The 24,114-nt window shown below is 43.4% G+C and overlaps 1 protein-coding gene across 1 annotated transcript in view; it reads left to right on the top strand.

The window, feature by feature from the left end:
* The window catches only part of Ube4B (Ubiquitination factor E4B), a 645,009-nt gene that overhangs the window by 191,447 nt on the left and 429,448 nt on the right, over positions 1–24,114 (top strand). Inside the window, exon 9 of the mRNA XM_080266571.1 lies at positions 19,584–19,714. Coding sequence (XP_080122697.1) covers positions 19,584–19,714 — 131 coding nt within the window. The remainder of the gene's footprint in view (positions 1–19,583; positions 19,715–24,114) is intronic.

The following is a 24,114-nucleotide window of genomic DNA, read 5'->3' as shown; positions in this document are numbered from 1 at the left end:
TGAGAGTTTGCTGCTAGACGGGTGCTATGCACCCGTCGTAGAGGTGGAGAAATGCATTCAGACAGTTCAGAGGAGTAGTGACCATTGAAGTAGTGATAGAAAAGAGATAAAGATGAAACAATGCAGCAAAGAGACAGAGGTTGAAGGGAGTCAGTAAGAGGAGGAAAGTTAATGAGACGAAAAGCCTTTGACTCCACCCTATTGAGAAGAGCTGTATGTGAGGAGCCTCCTCACACATGATAGTTGTACTGCACACAGGGGCAGATAAAACCCCTGTCTAGAGTCAACAATTGTGCAGGAGTAAAGAAGGAATGGAGTCGACTTAGCACACCTGATCTCTTGGAAGAAGATTTTACAAGAGATGTAATGTGATCCTTCCAAGATAAGTCCCAAGTAAGTGAAACCTCAAGGATGTTCGAGGATGATGCAGGATTAAGCTGAATATTGTTAAATGTTAGTGGATACTCCTGTGGAAGATTTTGTCTGGTTGATAGGTGTAAGAACTGAGTCTTAGATGCATTAAAAACAACCAGATTATTTTTACCCTGGTCAGAGAGACGAGCCAAGTCAGACATTAGGTGTGCCATAGCCTCATCCCTTGTTTATTGAAGTAACTGCTGAGATGGGCGTTGTGGGAACCAAATGGAAAGGTGAAGGGTGGAGTCGTCAGCGTATGAGTGGATGTACAGCTTAGATCATTGATGAATAAAAGGAAGAGAGTTGGTGATAGGACAGAGCCCTGAGGAACACCACTGTTGATAGATCTTGGAGAAGAACGATGGCCGTGTGGCTGTAGAACGACTAGAGAGGAAGCTAGCGGCGAAGGCACAGACAGAAAGATAGAAACCGTAAGAGGGCAGTTTGGAAGTTAAAGATTTATGCCAGACTCGATTGAAAGCCTTTGAGATGTCAAGTGCAATGGCAAAGCTTTCGCCAAAGTCCCGAAAGGAGGATGACCAGGAGTCTGAAAGGTAGGTGAGAAGATCGCCAGTGGAGCGTCCCTGATGGAGCCTATACTGACGATCAGAAAGAAGGTTTTGGTAGGAAAGATGCCTTAAAATTTTTCTACTAAGAATTGACTTGCAAACTTTTGAGATACAGGATGTTAAAGCAATTGGACGATAGAGGGTTGGGAATGGTCACCCTTGTTTGGGACTGGCTGAATGAGAGCAAACTTCCAGCAAGAAGGAAAGGTACAAGCTGGCAGACAAAGACGAAAGAGTTTACCTAGGCAGGATGTAAGCACAGAAGCACAGTTCTTGAGAACAACAGGAGGGACTCCATCAGGCCCATATGCCTTGTTAGTATTGAGGCCAGTGATGGCAGAAAATACATCACCTGAAGAAATTTTAATGTCAGCCATGAGGAAGTCAAAGGGGGGAAGTGATGGAGGAACAGCACCGGAATCGTCTAAGGTGGAATTGGAAGAGAAAGTCTGAGCGAAGAGATCTGCTTTATCAGTAGAAGAAATAGCTACAGAACCATCAGAGTAGAAAAGAGGAGGGAAGGCTGATGAGGTAAAGTTGTTAGAAATGTTTTTGGCAAGGTGCCAGAAGGAGTGGGAAGAATTTGAGTTGGAGAATTGAGAGCATTTAGTACAGATGAAATTATTTTTAGCAGAGCGAAGAACAGACTTAGCACTGTTTTTAAGGAAGGGGTTGTTTGTATTCTTGTTTTGTACCCTTCTTTTACATAAGAATAAAGAAACCAAAGGCAGATATACAGTATTGAATAGAGATTCTGAAAGGTGAGTGTGTATTTGAGTGAAAACTATTGTACTCCTATCAAGCAACCTTTCTGCAGTCTTGTTCAAGACATACTTCCCCCCCCCTCCCCCCCTTATAACTGCCCTTCCAGAATTAGGGTGCATCTCTCACACTGCAATGTCTAATTTGTCGCAAAATATGTCCACTCGTGCACGGCCAGTAGCATCAGAGTTATCCAGGCAGCTGGGGGACTTTGACCGTTTGACGAGGAGCCGGACGGCCATATTTGCTCAGCTTGTGGGTTAGGGTCTATTACCTGCCCTAGGCCAGAGAGGCCAGCCTGCTGGCAGACTGATATTTTAAATTTGTAGGTTGCCCAGCCGGTGATGTCAGAAATTTTGTTTGGATATGGATAAATTAATCAGGATATAGATTTAATAGAGCCGAGGCCAAACGTCCGGATACAGAGCATGTCAGATATGGAGCGTCTGGATAACCGAATGATTACTGTTAACGCAAAACAAATGGACCGGATGAAATATCCAACTGGGTATGAAGAAAATGTGCAGAAGAATTAAGTGAGCCTGTTCGTTAAATACTTTGTCGGCGGCAGCGGCATCATCATCATCGTCGTCGTCGTCGTCCTGTGTTGCCCCATAAGTGTAGGAGCCCTAGGCTAGGGAAGTTGATCCTGACATTTAAAATGAGATGGACCAGCCTCACTTATCACATAGTGGCATTATGTGAGCATTAATCCCCAACCACTTGTTCATATTTTTAGTTAGTTGTTTTCCAGGGAGCGGCACTAACCTTCTGCCAACCCACTTTTTGTCACATAGGGAACATGTGTTGGCTGGTTATAAGGTTACCACCCAGTGTTGAATATGATTTCCTGGTTTAATAATAATCTATCTCTATCTATCTATTGCCAGACGCCACAATCCCGCATGGGGTGGATCTGGCCTTTTGTTTCTCAAAAGCGCCAGTTCTTCCTTTTGGGAATTCACCAGCGCTTGACACATATACATTATTTTTACAATTACAAGAATTGCGATATTTCTTGTATATAATACAAGCTACATCATATATACATGAAAGTGGCAATAATTAAACCCTATAATCATCCTTCATAGTACCTCTCTCCAGGTCATAGCATTTTGAAAAAAGAAAGGCTTTCAGCTGTCTCTTAAAGGATTCAACAGTAGAGAGTTGTCTTGTGGACAATGGCAATCTGTTATATAAGCTAGGGGCTCAATATGCAAAAGAATGATCAGAGAAAGATGACTGGTGAATGGCTCCTGGCTCATCAAGACGCAAGGAATCATCTTCACTGCGTAACATCACACCCAGGCGTCCCGATGGGAGTTTTAACAATTCAGCAAGATACTTTGGTTCACCAAACATAAGAACCTTGAATGTAATAAGACACAGTTTAAATTCAATTCTAGCCTTTACTGGTAACCAATGCAACTCAATCAGAAACGGGGTAGTTGAGGTTCTCGGGGGGAGACGAAAGATAAGCCGTGCCGCCCTGTTCAACACAGACTGAACTTTTGTTAGTATATTATTTGGAAGACCAACGCACAGTGAATTACAATAATCAACACGAGACAAGACTGCATGGACCAATGTTAAGAGGCACCGTCTATTCAGGAATTTTGTCACAGAGTACAGATTTCTGATATTCAAGTCACACCATCTTACAACCTGATTAATATGTTCTTTGTAATTTAACTTAGAATTAAAATTAACACCCAGATTTCGAACAGAACTGACTGGATGCAGCTGTGACACGCCAGTGTTCAAAGCCAGGGCATTGTCAGTGTCCTCACCCCTTCTGTTTCCTCTGATGATGATGATCTCAGTTTTACCATCATTCAGCTTAAGTTTCCTCTTAGCCATTCAAATCTTAATATCAGACATTAGAGATTCAAATTTTGTCTTAGTATCGTTGATATTTGACATCTTAACTTAGAGCTGGGTGTCATCAGCATAAAAATACAGGGCAAAGTCTGAGTCACAGAGACAATTACTTGATAACCTAAATCATGGGGAAAGGAAAAATATATTTAGGGTGGCAGGTCAGGTGAAGAGGGATAATCGGGATATCATAGGCGAGCAGTGTGTGAAGAATAATGAAGGAAGGGTAGTGGTGAACAGTGAGGATATTAAAGATGCATGGAGAGAGCATTATAACCGGTTGTTGAATGAGGAGTTTGACTGGGACAGGGAAGGTTTGGAGCCAGCAGATCCAGTGTCTGGCCCTTGGCCTTTGATTGATACTGCTACTGTGAGTGAGGCAATAGGCAGGATGAGGGTGGGGAAGGCAGCAGGTGTGTCTGGGTTGACTGCCGAAATGTTGAAGGCCTCAGGCGATATAGGGGTGAGTTTAGTCACTGACCTGATAAATAGGATTATTTATGAGTGTGTTGTCCCAGATGATTGGCTGAAGAGTGTAATTGTAAATGTGTATAAAGGGAAGGGTGATGCCCTGGAAAGAGGGAATTATAGAGGTATAAAGCTTTTAGATCAGATAATGAAGGTAATGGAGAGAGTTTTAGAAGGTATGATTAGAGAAAGAGTGAATATTGATGAGATGCAGTTTGGGTTTATGCCAGGTAGGGGGACCACTGATGCTATATTCATTGTTCGACAGCTTCAGGAAAAATATATTGGTAGGAGAAGGGATCTTTATTTTGTTTTTGTTGATTTGGAATAGGCCTTTGACAGAGTCCCTAGAGAGGTGGTGAAGTGGGCAATGAGAAAGCTTGGCTTGGAGGAGTGGCTGGTTAGGGTGGTTATGGCCATGTATGTGGGTGCTCACACCCAGGTGAGAGTGAATGGAGATTTGAGTGATGAGTTTTCCGTGAATGTTGGTGTGCATCAAGGGTCAGTCTTGAGTCCCATGTTGTTTATCATGGTACTTGAAGCCCTTTCACGTGACTTTAGAAACGGACTCCTGTGGGAGTTGTTGTATGCTGATGATTTGGTGTTGATTGCAGAGAATGAAAGGGAGGCGGAGGAAAGGTTTAGGAAGTGGAGAGATGGTATGGGGCAAAAGGGTTTAAGGGTAAATGCAGATAAAACAAAAGTGATGATATCTAGGGTTGGTGGTGGTACTGTCAAAGACGAGGGAGAGTGGCCATGTGCAGTTTGCCACAAGGGCGTGGGAAGTAATTCCATCTTGTGCGGTGTGTGTGATAAATGGGTGCATAAGAGATGTAGTGGTATCAGAGGTAGACTGCGAGATAATGCTGATTTTATGTGTACGGCGTGCCGGGGTGAGCAGGTGGAGATCGTCAGACGTGAAAGAATTGAACTTGCTGGTGAATCTCTTGAGTGTGTGGAAGAGTTTTGTTATTTAGGAGACATGTTGTGTGCTGGAGGTGGGGCTGGAGCTAGCTCTGTGGCTAGGGTGAGAAGTGGTTGGAAGAAGTTCAGGGAGCTGTTGCCTCTCCTGACATTGAGGGGGCTCTCCCTACGTGCTAAGGGGTCTTTGTATGCAGCGTGTGTTAGGAGTGTAATGCTGTATGGCAGTGAGACCTGGGCAGTGAAGGAGGAAGACATTCGCCGGCTCAGACGTACAGAAATGACAATGATTAGGTGGATGTGCAGTGCGTCCCTGCGTCCAAGGCCTGGAGGGGCTGGGTTTACAATGGAAGAGTTGAGAGGTAGGATGGGACTGGAGTGTATTGGTGTTGTGATGAGGAGAGGTAGATTGAGGTGGTTTGGACATGTTGAGAGGATGGGGGATGATAGTTGGGTGAGGAAGGTGAGAAGTGTTAATATTGGGGGTGGGGTTATGAAGGGTAGACCGAGAAAGACATGGGACGAGGTCATTAAGTGTGACCTTAGGGTTAAGGGACTGAACAGGGAGGCTGCAATGGATCGTGCAGCATGGAGAGCCGCCATTAGGTGACCAAGGCCAACACATGCAAGCATGTTGGAGCCTTTAAAAACGAAAACGAAACACATCATGAGCATCAAGTAGAGACGATAAACTACTTGTGTAGATAGTAAATAGAATTGGACCCAAAACTGATCCTTAAGGGACTCCAAATAGAAGGGGAGCAGAATCAGAGCTAGCGTAATCAACAACCACTCCCTGAGATCTGTCTGACAGATACAACTTAAGGAGCAAAAGGGCACTATCACAAATGCCATAAATATACAGATCATCCAACAATAGTTTATGATCTGCTGTATCAAAAGCTGCAGACCGATCCAACAGAACTAGGAGAGAGGACATCCCACTACAAGTGTTTGCCACCAAATTACTCTGAATCCTTGGTAGTGCAGTTTCAGTTGAATGGTATTTTCTGTATGCTGATTGAACAACAGGAACAACTCTGTTGTGTTCCAGTAGTGGTAAGACTTGATCAAGTATGGCCCGCTCAATAATCTTGGATAAAAAAGACAGGTTGGAGACGGGACGATAATTTGTCATGCTCTCGACATCAAGGCCAGGCTTCTTAATTAGGGGCCTAAGCAAAGCACATTTCTCAGACTGCACAAAATTATTTTCTAAGAAGCATCTATTTATTATGTTGCAGATAAAGTCTGCAGCGTGCTCATACACATCAGGCAGTTGCGACATGTTACACGGAAAGAGTGAGCAAAATGTTTTATTAAGTTCTCTGATGTAACATTTGACTTTGTTTACATCCAGCAGATGAAATGTTGAAAGCAAATGATCCCCGGTGCACCGTGGCTGGAAGTCAACTGAGTACTCTTCACTAGGAGAACTGCTGTCTAAATCACTTCTTCTGCGAGATATCTTACTTGTAAAAAATGAAGCAAAATCAGAAGCCAATTGGGCATCAGATACAGAAGTTGGTTTAACAATTACATTCCTCTGACTGACCAAATTGTTCACAACTGCAGACAGTTTTTTTTTATCACCACCACTTGAATCAACTTTATTTTGATAATACCTAGCCTTTTGGGCTTTTACAGTGTGAACGACTGCTCTTCTCACAAAAGCATAACGCAAATGAGTTACTTCAGTCCGCTGCAAGCGCCACTCACGTTCTGCCCTTCTACGTTGTCTACGCAAAGAATTAATGGATGGGCCATACCACAGAGAATTATCACGTACAGTGATTGTTTTTACTACCTCAGGACAATAATGGTCAAAAATTGACGAGGTCGTTGTTGTAAATATCAACCAATTCACCAGAATAAAGACTTGAAGAATCGATGGAGTTTAAACGTTGATCAGTTTAAAAACACATCAACTGGCGGTCAACATTGTTGTAATTTCTGAACCTGATGACCGTTTTATATGAAGGGGATTTTGGGACATCAAAACTAAGAGTGATCAGAGCATGATCAGAGATGTAAGAGTGATCAGAGCATGATCAGAGATGAGGGGGTCAAGTGAGTCAACCTCCACATCTGATATGCGCCTGCAACCAACAGGGGACAAGATCAAGTCAAGGACATGTTCTGAGACATGAGTTGGATTACTCACATGATTGAAAAAACTGTTCTGGGTGATCAACTCAAGGAATTCTGAAGAAAATGGTTTTGACTCTGGACTGTCAACCCAATAATTGAAATCACCACAAACAAGAAGTCCTCCAGGTTGAAGAAAAAACCCTTCAAGAAACTGCCCAAACTCCTCCATAAAACCTCGATCTCTGCCCGGATGATCTGGTCGATAGGCAGTTGCAATTCTAATGGTATTCTGATGGAAATTTATTAATACAGTAATCACTCCAATATCCGGATCAATAGAGCCATCGGTAGGTTTGGATATTGGTTTTGTCCGGATATTGGGCCCCAGCTTATGGACTTGTACTTACGGACCCTAACACAGAGAAACACCTATACAACTCCCTCCGGACATGCATAGCACCTATTTAACACCCAAATCACACCAATAAGGCACATAAATGACTGAAATAAATGCAATAGACACATAAAATGTGGGTTTAGAAGTATGTTCATACATTAATAAACATTCTGGTACTTATGGAGTTCATACATTAATAAACATTCTGGTACTTATGGACTCTAACCGAACCTAACCTAACCGAACCTAACCGAACTCTGAAAAACACATTCCTACTGCACATGCATGAGGTAAGTTTAGTATGGAAAGATGTACAGTATGACACTTTCTGGTAAATATAGTATGGGAAAAAATACAATATGAAACATTCTGGTAAATATAGTATGGAAAATAGTACAACATGAAACATTTTGGCTACTTACAGCAAGTCCCTGGCCACCTCGATGAATAACCGCCTCCTCTCGGACTCTGACAGTAAGAACGATTTCCTGAAGCACTTGCACTACACTCTTCCTGAAGTCTTGCACTGAACTTAGTCACTAACACACAGAAGTCCGTTCTTTTCACAGTGTTCACTTTAGTCCAAATAATGTTCCATTAAATTTAAGTGTTGCACATTAACTTTTCCCAAGTTTTTTTAAGTTTCCAAAGCCAAAACAAAGAAGGTTAGTTACGTTAAATTTCTTTTCTACTTAGTCTTTTCTCCCAACTTGAAAACCTTAACACAACACACCGTTTTTTCACTGCACAACACTCAAAATTCCCGTGTGGTCTAGTGGAGAAGTTCTTGCTGTTTATTCACTGTCAGAGCCCAAGAGTATCACTGGCAGGCGTCCAAGGGGTGCATCGGTGGGTAGTGGTGATGGCGTACCGACTACAGAAGACTCTGAAGACAGCCGCAAACTCACGTCGAGCGGTGACTCCACTGTAGCTGATGTGCTGGGCTGTGGCTCGGAGCATGAGGGCCTGTCTTGGGGAGGCAACGGAGTGGAACCAGGGCTTGGCACAGCGGGGGTCACGGGCCTGAAAAACTGTCAATCGTTGACTGACGCAAGGACCGACGATTCTGGCGATTGATGATGCGCTGCCGGAAAGCACGCACTTCCTCCACGAGTCCCAAGGGCCCCATCTCCCTGTCGCAGTCCGGGTGTTCCAGGTAGTCTAGGACGAACTCTAGATGTTCCCGGAGTGCGCTCAGCTTGGGGATGGCTGGAGTAGTGTCCTGCTGGGCGGAGTCTGCATCATCATCGCCTTCGTCGTCGGAATCTTCAAGTTCGGGACTGACACCAGCAACCGAAGACGCGATCTCGATATCAGACAACGTCTGATACCCAGGATCGCCCTCGTCGTCGTCCAACCACTCACGAACATCGTCCACATCAACATCGTCGCCGTGCGTACGTAGCCGTGCATGGAAGTCATCCACGTCAAACCCTAGGAAATCGTACTCCACATCTGTTCCGAGAAGCAGACGAGACCAACCATTTTCAAGAGTTTTCACAGGGACTTCCTTCCATGCACTAGCCCAGTTGTACAGCGCAGACTTGATGTTGTAGCGGCGAAGGTTTTCCAAAGTCCGCTTGCCTCGAGTGTCACGTCCTTCCCTGCGCTCGTCCTCGTCCTCGAGTGTCACGTCCTTCCCTGCGCTCGTCCTCGTCCTCGAGAACCACCATCACCTCGTCCAGGAACTTCCGACGGTACAGGCGCTTTGTTGCCACGATCACTCCTTGGTCCATTGGTTGAATGAGAGCAGTCGTATTAGGTGGCAGAAACATGCACCTAATACGGCCATTCTCAGCAACCAAGTCCTTGTCGCACGGGTGGGCAGGTGCATTGTCGAGGAGAAGGAGAGCCTTTACCTGGTCGCGAGGAATTCCCAGTGTCTTCGTCTGGTAATGGATGACCTCCTTGACGAAGTGATGGTGAAACCAGTCTTTGAAAATCACAGCTGTGAACCATGCTTTCAAAGAATGGTACCATACGACAGGAAGGACATCCATCACCCCACGAAGGCACCGAGGCTGCTTTGCACGGCCAACAATAACGGGCTTAAGCCGGTGCATGCCGTTAGCATTGGCACAACACAAAGCAGATATCCGTTCCTTAGAAAGCTTGCGGCCAGGTACACGCTTCTCCGTCTCATCGGCGAGAGTGTTTGTTGGCACCGAGCGATAGAATAGGCCAGTTTCGTCAGCGTTATAGACTTGACCGAGAGTGAGGCCCTCCCTGTCGATCAAGCCTTTCACCTTGTGCCGAAACTCGTCCACTCCATCCTCGTTAGCGTCCAATGCTTCGCCATGTGCTTTACGGTTAGTAAGGCCATGTCGCAACTTGAACGCGAAGAGCCAACCCTCGGATGCCTTGAAGTCTAGGGCGTCGTGAAGCCTTGCAAACTTCTCAGCAGCAGCCTTCAGCTCCGTTCCACGTACCATCACACCAGCTGTACGTTGCTGTCGATACCAAATCAACGTGGAGCGGTCGATCTCTGCATACTTGGGAGTAAACATAACCTTCCTCTCCACGTTGCGTTTGCTTCTCGACGAGAAGTCAGCCGTGTACTGCATGAGCTTGTCTCGGGAACGCTTGATATCAAACAAAGTCGACCGGGCCAGGTTGAACTCGCGGAGAATGCGAGAGGAAGACCAACCCGCATCAACCTTCTCCAATATCTCCCGTTTCTTCTCCAGAGTCAACACCACTCTCTTCCTTTTCTCAGGAGGCGGGGCCATCATCACACACACTAAGAGTAGGGCAGAGAGCAGCAGGAGGCCTTGCAGCAAGTACGGCACCACCACAAAAGCGAGCACATGGGCAGCCATGACGAAGAGCGTAGGTCTTGTCGCGGTGAGAGACAGGCGGGAAGTGGGGAGGATGCAGCGGCGCTCTATCGGACGTCGGAGGAATGACGAACCAAAACAATGCTCTCACGCGGCGCGCGGAGCAAGTTCAAATTACGGACGGCAAAAAATCGATTTTTTTTCCAATTTTTTTGGATTTTCGGACCATTTTGGGAATGTTTGATCCCAGGACGATAAGGTTCGGTTAGTGGGGATGTTCGGTTATTGGGCGTCCGGATATTAGAGGGATTACTGTACTTCCATAAATTCAAATGAAGATGGGGTCAGGTCTAAGTCAATGAGAGATATGTTTGCAAGTGCTGCCGAGTAGATGAGTGCTACGCCTCCTCCCGGATAATCAGCAGCAGGCCTGGGAATACTAATAATACAATGTGTCTTAGGCAGAGCATTACGAATAATATCGATATCAGACTCATACAACCAGGTTTCAGTCAAGCACAAAATGTCAAGCTCGTGCTGATTTAGAGTTTCATTAATATAGTCTATCATATTACGTTAGAATGAATATTTAAAAGACCCATCCTTAACTGGTTGAAGAGGGACGTAGTCAGTTTTTTGAATGGTCAAAATTGGTGTTTTCAATCAATCTATTCCTATGAGAAATCATAATTGGACATTCTCTACTTGGTGCAAAATGGGCAACCGACTGTGACTTTGAATTAGCATCTTGATGTCTTAAAGAGGAGCAGTTGATGCATTTGGGAGAATTTCTGTTACTACAGTCCTTAGATTTATGGGCTCCAGCACAAAAGATGCATTTAGGTTCATCACTTTTCTTAGAACATCTCTCAAATGTATGACCAAAGCCTTGACAGTGATGACACTGTGTAATCCAGAATCTATCGAAAGCGTGGCATCTTGTAAGATCCACATAGATGTAATTGCCCTGTTCTACAATGGAGGATCTCACCTCTGGCGACATCTTCAAGGCAGCAGTTTTGGTGTCATTCATTGTCCTTGTGAAGAGAAGGTTGAGGGTACAATCTTGATCAACAAGCATCTTAATTTTATTGTTTTTCTCAGAATATTTGGGATGATGTCAGTCATCCAAGGAAGAGGAAAGGCCTGTCACGGTCATTTTAGGCAACATTTTCTTAGGCTCTGATATGCAAAAAGTGCCCTCAGAGCCAAAATGATCAGTCAGCACCCCAGTTGCTTCACCCTTGGCCTCAGCTGATGGAAACTTCGTTACCAGCCCACCAGCCTTGGTCTTAAGGCAGCTATCAACCGGTACCGAGTTAAGTACGCCTCTGATGTCTTCTGGTCCCATCTGATTCGTCAGGGCACCAGTGCCACTCTCTGGTTTCACAATCAGTACATGCTGATTATGAATGGCTTTTTTCTGGCCATGAGCACTGATCTCAATCACGCCCCCAGGCAGATCCTTCCCTACCCCCACGAGAGATCTGCGAACAGCATCTGCAAATGACTTGGGATGATCTTGCGTGACTGCCGTGGGTGATGAGATCTTGGTCTCGAGTGCCTCCAGTCTATTTGATGCGTCTCTGATTGCTTGAAAGATCGGCCCAATAACTTTATCTTCAAACTCCTTGGTACTACTTCCTCCACCAGCCAAGACCTCGTCTGCTGTTGCAACACACTGGCTACACAGCCAGCAAAAGCCCAGCTGGTGGCTCTTCTTCATGAATGGATAGTTGCCTGCATCCAAATTTACAAGCTATATGAATCCACTTGCTGCAGTAGGCGCACTTCAGTGCTTGTGCACGTTTTGCTACAGACCTGCTGCAACGAGGGCACTGGTGTTGTTTACTCATGGTAAGGGAGAACAAAAAAACAAAACAAAATGACAACAACAGCAAAACGTATATACAATACTACCCGGGATAAACCTGGGTAGCGCTGCCCCCGTTTGTGTCACCCTAATTTAGGAGAAAAAAAGAAAACTGAAAGAAAAAAAAGCACAAAAAACAGAAATGGAAAAAAAACAATAAAACAGGGTTTCTGCGAGGTCACCACGAGCAGGTGGGGTATGACTTGACTACCCTTCTAGGAAAGGTAACCCAAACCGAGGTGCTGCAAAAGTGCTGAGATGGTATTGAAACTTTTCCCAATTCGAGCTTTATGGCAGCAGCAAATACGTCACTTAGGCAAGACCTCATTGGTTACAATACTTGCTACTCAGTGTAGAGCTTCCCTAAAAACAGAGTACCGCTACACAAAGCGGGTGGATGATGGACGCCCCCACCTACCTCCATAAAAGGACTTGCCATGTGGAAAGAGTCAAATTTGAGACACCTTTGGTAGTATCTTAGAGGCTTCAACTTGCTTCACATTGGCTCCTCTAATATGGAAGTGAAGCTTGGACCTTGTTGGAGGGACAGAAGTCAAGAGTGAGAGCAATGGAAATGAGTTATTTGAGAGGAGCATGTGGAGTCACATGGAGAGACAGACTGACAAATGAGGAGGTGAAGGAGCGTTGTGGTGTGGATGTGATAGGAGGCGTCAGGAGAGATACACTGAGGTGGTTTGACCATGTGGAGAGGATGAAGAGCAAGAGACTGATGAGGAGAGTGTACAGTATGTGAGTGAGGTGGAGGGGGGGAGAAGGAGGGGGAGGCCAAGGATGAGATGTAGGGATGGAGTGGAAAGGTATATGAGAGAGGGGTGTGTGAGCTGGGAGCAGGGTAGTGAAATGGCAGGGGACAGGGCAACATGAAGGTGATTTATTTGTGGCCACCCCTTACATGATAAGGCGTGTGGCAGTAGATAGATAGATAGATAAACCCCAACCACCCATTGGATATAAACCTGCACCGGCTCAGTCCGATTGGACAGCCTTAATTACTCACCAGGCACCATAATCTAGTTATATGGTTACCACCCAACATAGTAATTGGTTTCCTGATGTACAGGAAACTATTTGACTTGTCACTCAATGTAGAGTCACCCATAGACAGGAAGAGGAGGAAAGAATTAAGGAAAGAAAGATAGAAGAGGAAGGAAGGAAGGCAGGAAAGGTAATTCACCTGAGGGCAGCACTACATTGAGTTAGTGGATGGTGATTGCCCTCACCTACCATAAAAAATTAATATTTCAAAAGTCACTAAATCAAGGCAGGTTACCAGAAATATGGAAAAGGGCTAACATAGTCTTGTGTATAAAAACGGTAGTAGACAATGCCCATGAACATCAGACCAGTTTCACTTACGAGTGTTGTAAGCAAAACAGTAGAGAAGTTAATAAGAAAATTATGGATAGAACACTTGGAAATGTATGAAATGTTATCAGAAAGGATATTTGGGTTTAGAAAAGGAAAATCATACGCAACAAATTTCTTAAGTTACTATGACAGAGTGACAGAAACAATGCAAGAAAGAGATGCATGGGTAGACAGTACAGGTATACCCTGGCTTAATGATGTACATTTGGTTAGGTAAAAACCGATCGTTAGGCGGGGTATCATACATAGGGGCAGTTTTAACATGTAAAGTAATGGGATGTATTTTTCAGCCTTTGGTTTCCCCCCAACAAAGTCCAAAACCCATCCAAATTAGCCCAAATACAAGTTTAAAGCCAGTCTAAATGGCCCAACAGCTGTAACGGAAGCTAACCTAAGCCAAACACCTGCAAATAACTCACTAAAACCAACAAATAAAATCAGAAAATCATCTGAAATAAGTCTGGAAAAAATTCATCATTCATTCATTGCCAGGCGCCATGTATCCCAGATGGGGTGGCCAAGGGCTTAGAGTTAATTGTTTTACAGGGAGGGGCACTAATCCTCCACCAACCCCACTTGACACGTAGGGATGTTGGAAAAAATCAAACTTAGTAAACTCTACCCTCAAAATGGCAATGTTCACCCCACCTGTGGCCAAAACACATTAATCTAAGTCTAAAAACTGTTTATAAATCAATCTAAACACACAGTTTTAGTCTAAAGTATCATCAATATTGGTAAAAAAAATCAAAACCCATCATTAAACCAGGGTTTGTCCATCGTTAGGCAGGGTTTGGTGGTATTTCTACCCCCATCGTTAAGCAGGGGTATCATATCTAGGGGTATAATATCTCAGGGATTAATGTATATACAAGTAATTAGACTTCAAAAAAGCTTTTGACAGAGTTCATGAAAGGTTAATATGGATACTTGAATACATAGGAGGTATCCAGGTGAACCTTCTGCAATGGATGTAAGACTTTCTAAGAGAAAGGGAAATGACAACAATATTAAGAGGAAAGTACTCATCCCGGAGAAAGGTGACAAGTGGTGTCCCACTGGGTTCATTGTTGGCTCAAATCTCTGGTATACACTGTATCTATCAATCTATCTGTCTACTGCCAGCACCTTAATCCTGTAAGGGGTGGCCACACACAAATCGCCTCCATGTCGCTCTGTCCCCCACCATTTCACTGCCCTGCTTCCAGCTCACACCCCCCTCTCTCATGTACCTCTCCACTCCATTCCTCCATCTCATCCTTGGCCTTCCCCTCCCTCTCCCCCCCTCCACCTCACTCACATACAATCGCCTCGTCAGTCTCTCACTCTCCATCCTCTCCACATGGCCAAACCACGTCAGTGTGTTTCTCCTAACGCTTCCTATCACATCCACATAACACTTCCTGTCACATCCACAACCACACCACAACACTCCTTCATATCCTCATTTGTCAGTCTGTCACTCCATATGACTCCACATGCTCCTGTCAAATACAGTAACTTATTTCCACTGCACTCACTATTGACTTGTGTCCCTCCAACAAGGTTCAAGCTTCACTTCCATATGTTAGAGTTGGTATCACAATGTTGTCATGTAGCAGCTTTTTCACTTCCATGCTCACTTCCCTGTTTCTTATCACTGCTTTCAAGGAACCAGCAACCTTTCTTCCCCCCTGCACCCTTTCAAGCACTTCACCCTCTAAAGTTCCATCATGCTCATCACACTACCAAAGTACTTGAATGCACTCACATTCTCCATCTCCTCCCCATCCAGTCTCACTGTACACTCACTGACTTCACTTCTCTCGAAGACCATAACTTTACTCTTCCCTACATTCTCCTTAGATTCCATTTCTTACACACACTCCCAAACTCATCCACCAAGCCTTGCAGCTCCCCTTCTTCTTCACCCAACAACACAGTATCATCTGCAAACAACAGTACAGGGACTTTCCAAACACTGCCCTCTCTCACTAGGGCCGCTCGAACATCCACTACCCTACCTTGTATCTCTTTTATAACCCCATCCATGTACAGATTGAACAACCATGGACACATGACACATCCTTGTTTCAATCCAGCCTTCAAATAGAAAAATTCACTCAGTTCACTTTCTACTCGCACTGCAGCCTTAGCACCCTCAAACATACTCTTCACGGCCTTCAGCAACTTCCCATGTACTCCATATATTCTTAATACTTTCCACAATCCTTATCAATCCACCCTGTGATATGCTTTCTCCAAATGCCTGAAGACCTCATACAACTTCTTTCCCTTCTTCTCTAGAAACTTTTCCACTAAAAATCTATCTATCTCTATCTATCTATGGCCAGACGCCATAATCCCTTAAGGGGTGGCCATTTTGACTTTGAGTTATATGTTTTACAGGGTGGGACACTAACTCCTCCACCAACCCACTTGTTGACACATATGGAACATGTATGGTTTGGTTATATGGTTACCACCCAGCGTTGTAAATGGTTTCTTGGCTTACAGGAAACCATTTGGTTTGTCACTCAATGTAAAGCCACCTGAAAAGGAAAGAAAAGCAATTAGAAGTGACAGGACAGATGGGAGAAATAGGAAGAGAGAAGGGCAGGCACAGAAAAAGAATGATAAAGGCTAAGGAAGAAGTAGGCAGCACTACATCAAGTGAGTGGATGATCAAAGAATGAATATCTGATCTACACATCCTCTTCCCTTCCTAAAACCTCTCTGTTCTTCTCCAACTAATTCCTCTGTTATTTCCCTAACTCTGTCAGTAAGTATCCTACCATATACTTTTCCAGTTACACTAAGAAGACAAATGCCCATAAGATTACCACACACTTCTTTTTCCCCTTTTCCTTTGTACAGGGGAATAATTATACCTGACTTCCAATCCTCCAGGACTCTACCTTCCTCCCAGGCCAATCTGCACATCTTCCACATCCATTCTTTTACTATCTCTCCCCCATGTTTCAGCATTACACCACACACTTCATCAATTCCTGGGGCTTTCCCCATTTTAACTTTCTTCATTGCTTCCACAACTTCCGTCCTACTGATTTCTTCCTCTCTTCTCACATCCCTCCATCTCCCAGCCATTCCCCAGCCTGTTATACTTGCATTTCTTTCATTCTCTATGATTAGCAATTCATTAAAGTGTTCTCTCCATCTGCTCACTTCTTCCCCCCTCTCCACAAGTAATCTACAATTTTTATCTTTCACTCCTCAGCTTACTTCTTTGGGACCCTGTCTAACTCTCTTTTCCTTTTTCCAGAACATTTTCTTACATTTCCTCCACATTACACTCAAATTCCTTCCAAATTCCTCATCCACTCTCTTCTTACTCCCTCTTACTAATCTTTTCACCTTTCTCTTCCTCTCTACATGTAACTCTCTCTTACGTCTCTCATCTTCTTCGGCACCCCTGTTTCTCATCCACCCACTATATGCTTTCTTCTTTTGTGCCACAGCCTGTCTCACCTCTTCATTCCACCATGCTGTTCCCTGCATCCCCTTTCATCTTCTCTTCACCCCACACACCACCTCACATGCTGCACAGATTTCTTCTGTGAATATCTTGCACACACCTTCCACATCCCCCATCTGTCCCAATCTATGTTTACCCAATCGCTCCTCCACTTCTGGTATATATAATTGATATAAAGTGATAACATTTGAACAGAGATTTACATGAATATGTTTGCTGGTGATGCCAAAATACAAAGAGCAACACAAAAGGAGAACTCATGTAAGGAATTTCAAAAGGATCTTACAAAATTATATGAATGGAGTCATAAATTGCAGATGGAATTCAGTGCAGTAAAATGCCATGTAATAAAATTTGGAAAGAGTGTAAAGAGGCTGGACTGGGACTACTGACTGGGGAGCAAGAGTGTACAGGTATCTGACAAGGAGAAAGATTTGAGAGTAATTATCATTAGCAAACTATCACCAGAATACCATAAAAATGAAATAGTAAGGAACATGTATAACCTGTTAAAGAATGTAAGAGTAGCCTTTACATACATGAATGAGGAAATAGTAAAGAAGATAATTATATCAGAAGATCAGTGCCTGAATATGCAGCAGCAGTAGTATGGACCCCACTCTTGAAAAAGCATGTAGAGAAGATTCAGAAGGCACAAAGAGCAATCACAAGATGGGTGCCAAGCTTGAGAGATCTTAGCTATGAAGATAGACTTGATAAGTAATAATTACTAACATTAGAAGAGAGAATAAAAAGAGACAATATGATCATGCTGTATAACTGTGTCAAAGGAAAAGAAAAATTGACACTAATAAATATATATAGTACCTAGACAGTCATCTTCAAGAGGACACAGCAAGAAAATATATAAGAAAAGATTAAAGAAAGATATGAGAAAATTCAGCTTTCCAGACAGGGCAGTGGATCAGTGAAATACAGCATATATTACTGGATGAAGTCGTATATGCCAAAAACATTCACAGTTTCAAAGAATATGATAAAATATTATTAAAGACGGGACACAGCGAGCTTGATTGAGTCCTGTAAAAATACAGTTAGATAAGAACCCTCCTTTGCCCTCTCATTCCCACCTACTCCTGCACATATACCCAGTCTGTATTCTCACTCTCTCACACTAGCACTTCTCCATTTGATCTCAGTCAATCCACATATGTCCACTTCTGCATCCTCAAGCACCTGGACAATTTCTCTCTCTTTCATGTCGTCATTCCTGCCCCTCACATTCCATGTTGAAATTCCACAACATGTCCTTTGTCCAGTCCTTGGTCGTCACCTGTTGGCCTGGCCGAATCTGAAGCAATTTGTCTGTCTTTTTAGGTCAGTAAAAGTTAAAAGGAATTATTCATTCTAAAAATCCAACTGACATAGAGTTATTCATTTGTAGTCATCAGTAGACACCAGGTGGCAGTCTTTATATAAGACTGTTTTGAATAGAGCCAGAACTAATTCCAGTCAAAACATTTGACAGTCATCTTTGAAGTCACATGGGGACTTTTCATGGTATTTTCTAGGGAAAATAGTAAGTATATGTTATATGCAAAAAAGTACAGTTTATCATGAAAGAGAGAGTGAGAGAGAGAGAGAAAGAGAGAGAGAGAGGACTGTGTTCAGTGTTCCCTAAGAACCATTGTTGTTTGGCTGATCTGGCTAACAACAACAAGAACAAAAACAGCTTAGTTTGGCTCACTTGAAAATTTCCCCTAAGTAAGTGTATGCTGCATATATAATATTATGGTAAGCATAAAAACTCAGTGATCATCTTTTTGGCTAAATAATGTGGTGAATGAACAATCAGATAATGGTAATAAGTGGCAAATTCAGTACTGTAAGGGGAAGTTTTCACTTAGCTTGATAGATTGTGAAATGCTACGTGGTTGTTTTGGGAGAGGGGAATATCTAAGGCTGAAGGTATAGAAGAGGGGGAATGGGCAGTGCCTCTTTCCCCCTCGAAGGCTGAGGTTAGTCCTCAGAGCCCTCAAATTAAATGTTGATACTGTACAGAATTTTCAGCCACCACTACCATGCATATTGTGTTGGTTGCTGTGTGAATGGATTCAAGGTATAGATTAATATAACCATGCAAACCATGGATCATGTGAATAGAGTCTACGAAAAATGAGGGCCCACTGCATTGTCATTTTCTTCTTTTGGTCCAATATATTACCACTATATTTTCCTGTGTAAAGTACAGGTTTCTCTTCATTCTTCTTTTGGTGTTAACTCACAAACTTATATACTCTTTATACTGAGGTTGCAGGTTTTTAAATGTACTTACCATGCTGTAGTACAATATGATGATTTTTTTTTTTTTAAGTCCTATATATTGATATTCCTTTCACTACTGTTAAATCCTTGAGAGGAAACGAAGTCCGGATAGTGCATAAGTTGTCATGATGTATGGTTAAGTGATCAAGAACTAGGATGCTGAGATGCTATGGTATGATGATAGCTTATAAGGTATTATTACAAAATGCTCATTATTGTATGTTTAATAAATGCCATTAGAATGGGATGTTTGTGAAGATTGATGTTGTGCTTGGTACAGGTTGTTTGATGCAGCGAGAATTGCCAATACCTTCTTTACTGCTCCATCCCGTGCTGACTGATGCTTTACCTCGAGGACTCCTGTGTGACCTTGTCTTGCATACTGCTCACCATCAAGACACATTTGTTAAGGTATTTAACTTTTGATTTCAGTCGTACAGGTGATTTAGACAAGATCCTACTGCCCCTACCCCCCCCACCCATAACATGCCCAACCCACTTGTTGGTGGCATACTGATGATGCTTGAGCTGCATAGCACCCAGTATCACCAACAAGTGAAAAAAGGTCTGAACATATATTAAACTCTCAATTATCCTGCATATAACAGCCAAAAGGGTGACAGATTGTGACTTACTGACGCCAATTGAAGTAATACCTTCTTCAAGTGGTAGGTGGGGGCACCCATCAACCACTCAGTCAGTGTAGGGGTGTCATATGGTCTCTACAATGAGTGACAAGCCAAATGGTTTCCTTTACCCAGGAAACCATTTACCACGTCCGAGTGGTAGCCATATAACCGGGGTTTCTCGCCAGGTTAAGTGTTCCCCAGATACCCCTACCAAGAATCACTATATTATAGCAAATGTTTCAGAGAGCTTCAGAGGGCCAAATACCTGCCCAGGGCACCAGCCAAATGGGCAGATTCTTATGGTCATGTGGTATGTGAGACGTGTGAATGTGGAGAGCAAGAGGGAGGAGGTAATGCATGTGTTCAAGAGTGCGAGATATGCCGTGATGGCATTGTGTGAAACAAAGATGAAAGGGTGTGAAGTGGAGGAGTGGGAGGGTGTGAAATGTGTAAGATCAACCATGAGTGAGTGAGGAAGATGCAAGGAAGGAGTTACTTTGTTCATGAATGATGTGTGGCAGAGTGGAATGAAAGATCACAAATGTGTCCGCTCGAGGTGTACGTATGTGAAGTTGAAGTTTGAGAAGGTGAAAGTAGCAGTGATTGTAGCGAATGCACTGTGTGATGATGACAGGAGTGAGACAGAGAAAAACAGGTTTTGGGATGAGCTGGATGAAGTAGTAGAAGAAATGCTCAGGAGCTATAGAGTGATCGTAATGGGCAATATGCATGGAAGACTAGGCACTGGTCCTGAGGATGACATAATGGGTTGTAATGGAGTGCCAGGAGAAAATGATAACGGGAAGCAACTGAAGGATATGTGTCAGGAAAGGAGGTTGCGAATTTGTAACCCTTGTTTCAGACACAGAGATGCACTTAAATATACATGGTATAGAGGGAACGGGGATCATGTTGAAAGGAGCCTGATTGATTATGTGCTCGTAGAGAGGTCGATGCTGGGAATGGTTGCTAATACGAGGGCCATGAGAGGACGATGTGGAGGTCTGTCAAATAATTTGATTGTGGCGTACGAGATTAAACTGTAAGGAGTGAGGTGGACCAGGAGAGAGAGGAACAGTCAGGGAGAAAGACTGAATGTTGAAAAGCTGAGGCTCAAAGAAATGGCAGATGAATACAGGACCAAAGTAGGGGAGGAGTTAGAACCAGTGAATTGGAATGAAATGGATCTGAACAACCTGTGAAATGCAAATACGGATTGCTTAGTTAGGAATGCAAAAGCGGTATGTGGTGTAGCAAGAGTAACAAGAAAGGTACGACATGGTGAGATGAAGAGGTTAAGAGAGAAGTGGAGGAAAAGAGGAGGAAGTGGCTAGAGTGGTTACAGAACGGGGGTTCAATTGAAATAAGACCTGAGTATATTGAGAACAAGAAGCACATAAAGACACTAGTGAAGAGGAAAAAGGAGGTAAATGATGATCCAGAAAAAAAAAATGAATGCAGATTACTGTGAAAATAGGAAGTTATTCAGGAAAGAGATGCAGAAATGTAGAAGTGACAGTAGAAAGAAATGTAAAATGTGAAGGATGTAAGTGGTAGATTATTAACCCATGGGGATAAAATAAGGACTGGATGGAATGAATATTTTGAAAGTCTGATAAATGGGAATATAGAGAGCAGAGCAGACGCAAACATGATTAGTTTTGGGGGTGTACGGAGATGGAATGCGGTGCGAGGAAACGTTACACTCACACAGGTGAAGAACACCATGAAGCGGCTGAAAAATGGGAGTGCAGCTGGGGTTGATGAGGTGTATGCAGAGATGATTAAGTGTAGTGGAGAGAGTGGAATGAAGTGCTTGTTGGAGATATGTAAGAAGGCATGGATGAGTGAAACTGTTCCAGCCGAGCGGAGAAAGGCTGTGATTATACCCTTCTACTAAAATCAACGTGAACGAAGTGAGTGAATGAATTATCGTGGCATAAGTTTATTGAGTGTTGTAGGGAAGGTACATGGATGAATTATTATAGAGAAAGTAATAGAGATATCAGAAGAACTAGTGAGTGACGAACAGGGTGGCTTTAGGAGTGGCAAAGGATGTCTGGATCAAATATTTGCAATGAGACAGATAGTGGAGAAGGCTTGTGAGAAGGACTATAAGGTGTTCATGGCAGTTGTGGATCTGGAAAAAGCATATGACAAAGTAGACAGAGATGGATTGTGGAATGTTCTGCACATGTACGGTATAGATGGTAAGGTGCTAAGTGGTGACAAGAGTTTTATGATGGTAGTGAAGCATCTGTAAGGGTAAATGGGCATCTAAGTGTTTGGTTCTTGATTGGTGAGGGCATGCGACAAGGTTATGTGATGTCCCCATGGTTTTTCAGTATATATATATGGATGGGGTGATAAGAGAAGTAAAAACATGAATACTGGACAGAGGGACGGTGTGGGTAATGAATGGTGACGGATGGAATGTCTCAAACTTGTTGTATGCTAATGATGCAGTGCTACTTGCAAATACCGGACGAGAGATTGGTAGACTAATGCAGAGTTTTGCTGATGTCTGTGAGCGTCATTCCTTGAGAGTAAATGTAGAAAAGAGTAAAGTGATGGTCATTGAGAGAGAAGGTGACTCCCAGTTTGATGTTACAGTTCATGGAGAGAGACTTCAGTTGGTAATAGAATTCAAATACCTGGGTACAGTGATAGAAAAGAGAGGAAAATGTGCAAAAGAAGTTGAAAATAGAGTGACACAAGGAAGAAAAGTAGCTGGTGCTATGAAGGCCTTGATAAGAAACAGAGACTTGAGTGTAACACCAGCACTAGGCTTACCTGAAGAAGTGTTAGTGCCAACTTCAACTTATTTATGTGAGTGTGGTGTGGCATGAAAATGAAAAGTCAAGAGTAAGAGCAGTTGAGGTGGGACTGCTGAGGAATGTGTGTGGAGTACAGAGTGAATAGGATACGAAATAATGTGATTCATGAGATATGCAGAGTGATGAAGTCTGTGGACACCAGAATTGAAGAAAGTGTACTGAGATGGTATGGCTATGTGGAGAGAAGGGATAACAATAGAGTGGTGAAAAAGGTATATCTGAGTGATTTTGAAGAAGGGAGGAGGCAAGGTAGGCCAAGGAGAAGGTGGAGAGATATGGTGGATGACTGGGGAAGAGCGGTATGGAAGTTGGTGAGGCTAGGAGAGTGACAAAAGGTCGAGCTGGCTGGATGAATGTTGTGAGAAGTGCATGATCAAGGATTTGGTACCCTTTTTTAATGTGACAGCGTTCGGATTGACTCTATCGGATACACTTACGTGAAGCTACAAAATATGATGCAAGTTTTTGGTGTATCAGATAGAGCCAAGATTGCGGGGGCTTGAATGGTGAGTAAATGGAAGCGTGGCCCATTGGATTGGGCAAACTTGGGCTATCTGGACGTTGCTGCTTTTCGCCCTGCCTGGGGTGGGAAAGGAGGTCTAGATGATGATTATGATGAAGGTGACCTTTTCCAAGCCCCAGTAGAGAGGGTGTAACTCCCTATAAAATCTTTAATTGCATTGTATAATTATCCAGACAGAAAAAACCCATTGAATTATGTACTGTAAGAAGCATGCTTAACCCCATTTTTACTGCAACATATCGCAACACCATTGTATTCTTCCCTGGCAATGGTGCTTATGCCAACATGAGGGTATCACATAGGGGCAGTCCAAGTTGCCTCAAAAACATCAGGTGATTAGTGTGTATGTGAGTACCACACTCAGTTTCTGTGACGTGCCACAGACATTTTTTTTCTCACGGCACACAGGTACCATAAAGCAGTACTGGGTTACAGAAGAGGTCAGATTTCATTGTACTGTACTGTGCTGCCTCTTTATGTGATAGGGTTGCGTCAAGTGAAGACCTGTTGCTTAACGAATTATCACATAATGAAGTCAATATTACATGGATTCAATGGGTTCAGGGAGGATGACCTCGAACATGAAGCCTTAAAAAAAAAAAAAAAAAAAAAAAAAAAAAAAAAGCCAGTCACCTTAAGAGTGTCCTGTGCCAGTTCAAGTTGTCACCAAGGGTCCCCCACCCCTCAGAGGACAGGTAGAGAGCCTGGGCAATCACCCCACACTAAAAGATATGGTATCACTTCACATAACCCCTAAAGTACTATGACTGATGATCATCAGTTTGCTAGTTTGCCATGTAGTCCTGTGACTGACGATTGTAG

This window comes from Coenobita brevimanus, chromosome 21, assembly GCF_032717465.1.
Source record: "Coenobita brevimanus isolate Jiangsu-jjx chromosome 21, ASM3271746v2, whole genome shotgun sequence".
In the NCBI taxonomy this organism is placed as follows: Eukaryota; Metazoa; Arthropoda; class Malacostraca; order Decapoda; family Coenobitidae; genus Coenobita; species Coenobita brevimanus.
The sequence above is the reverse complement of the archived record's forward strand: the minus strand, read 5'-3'. Positions and strand labels throughout refer to the sequence as shown.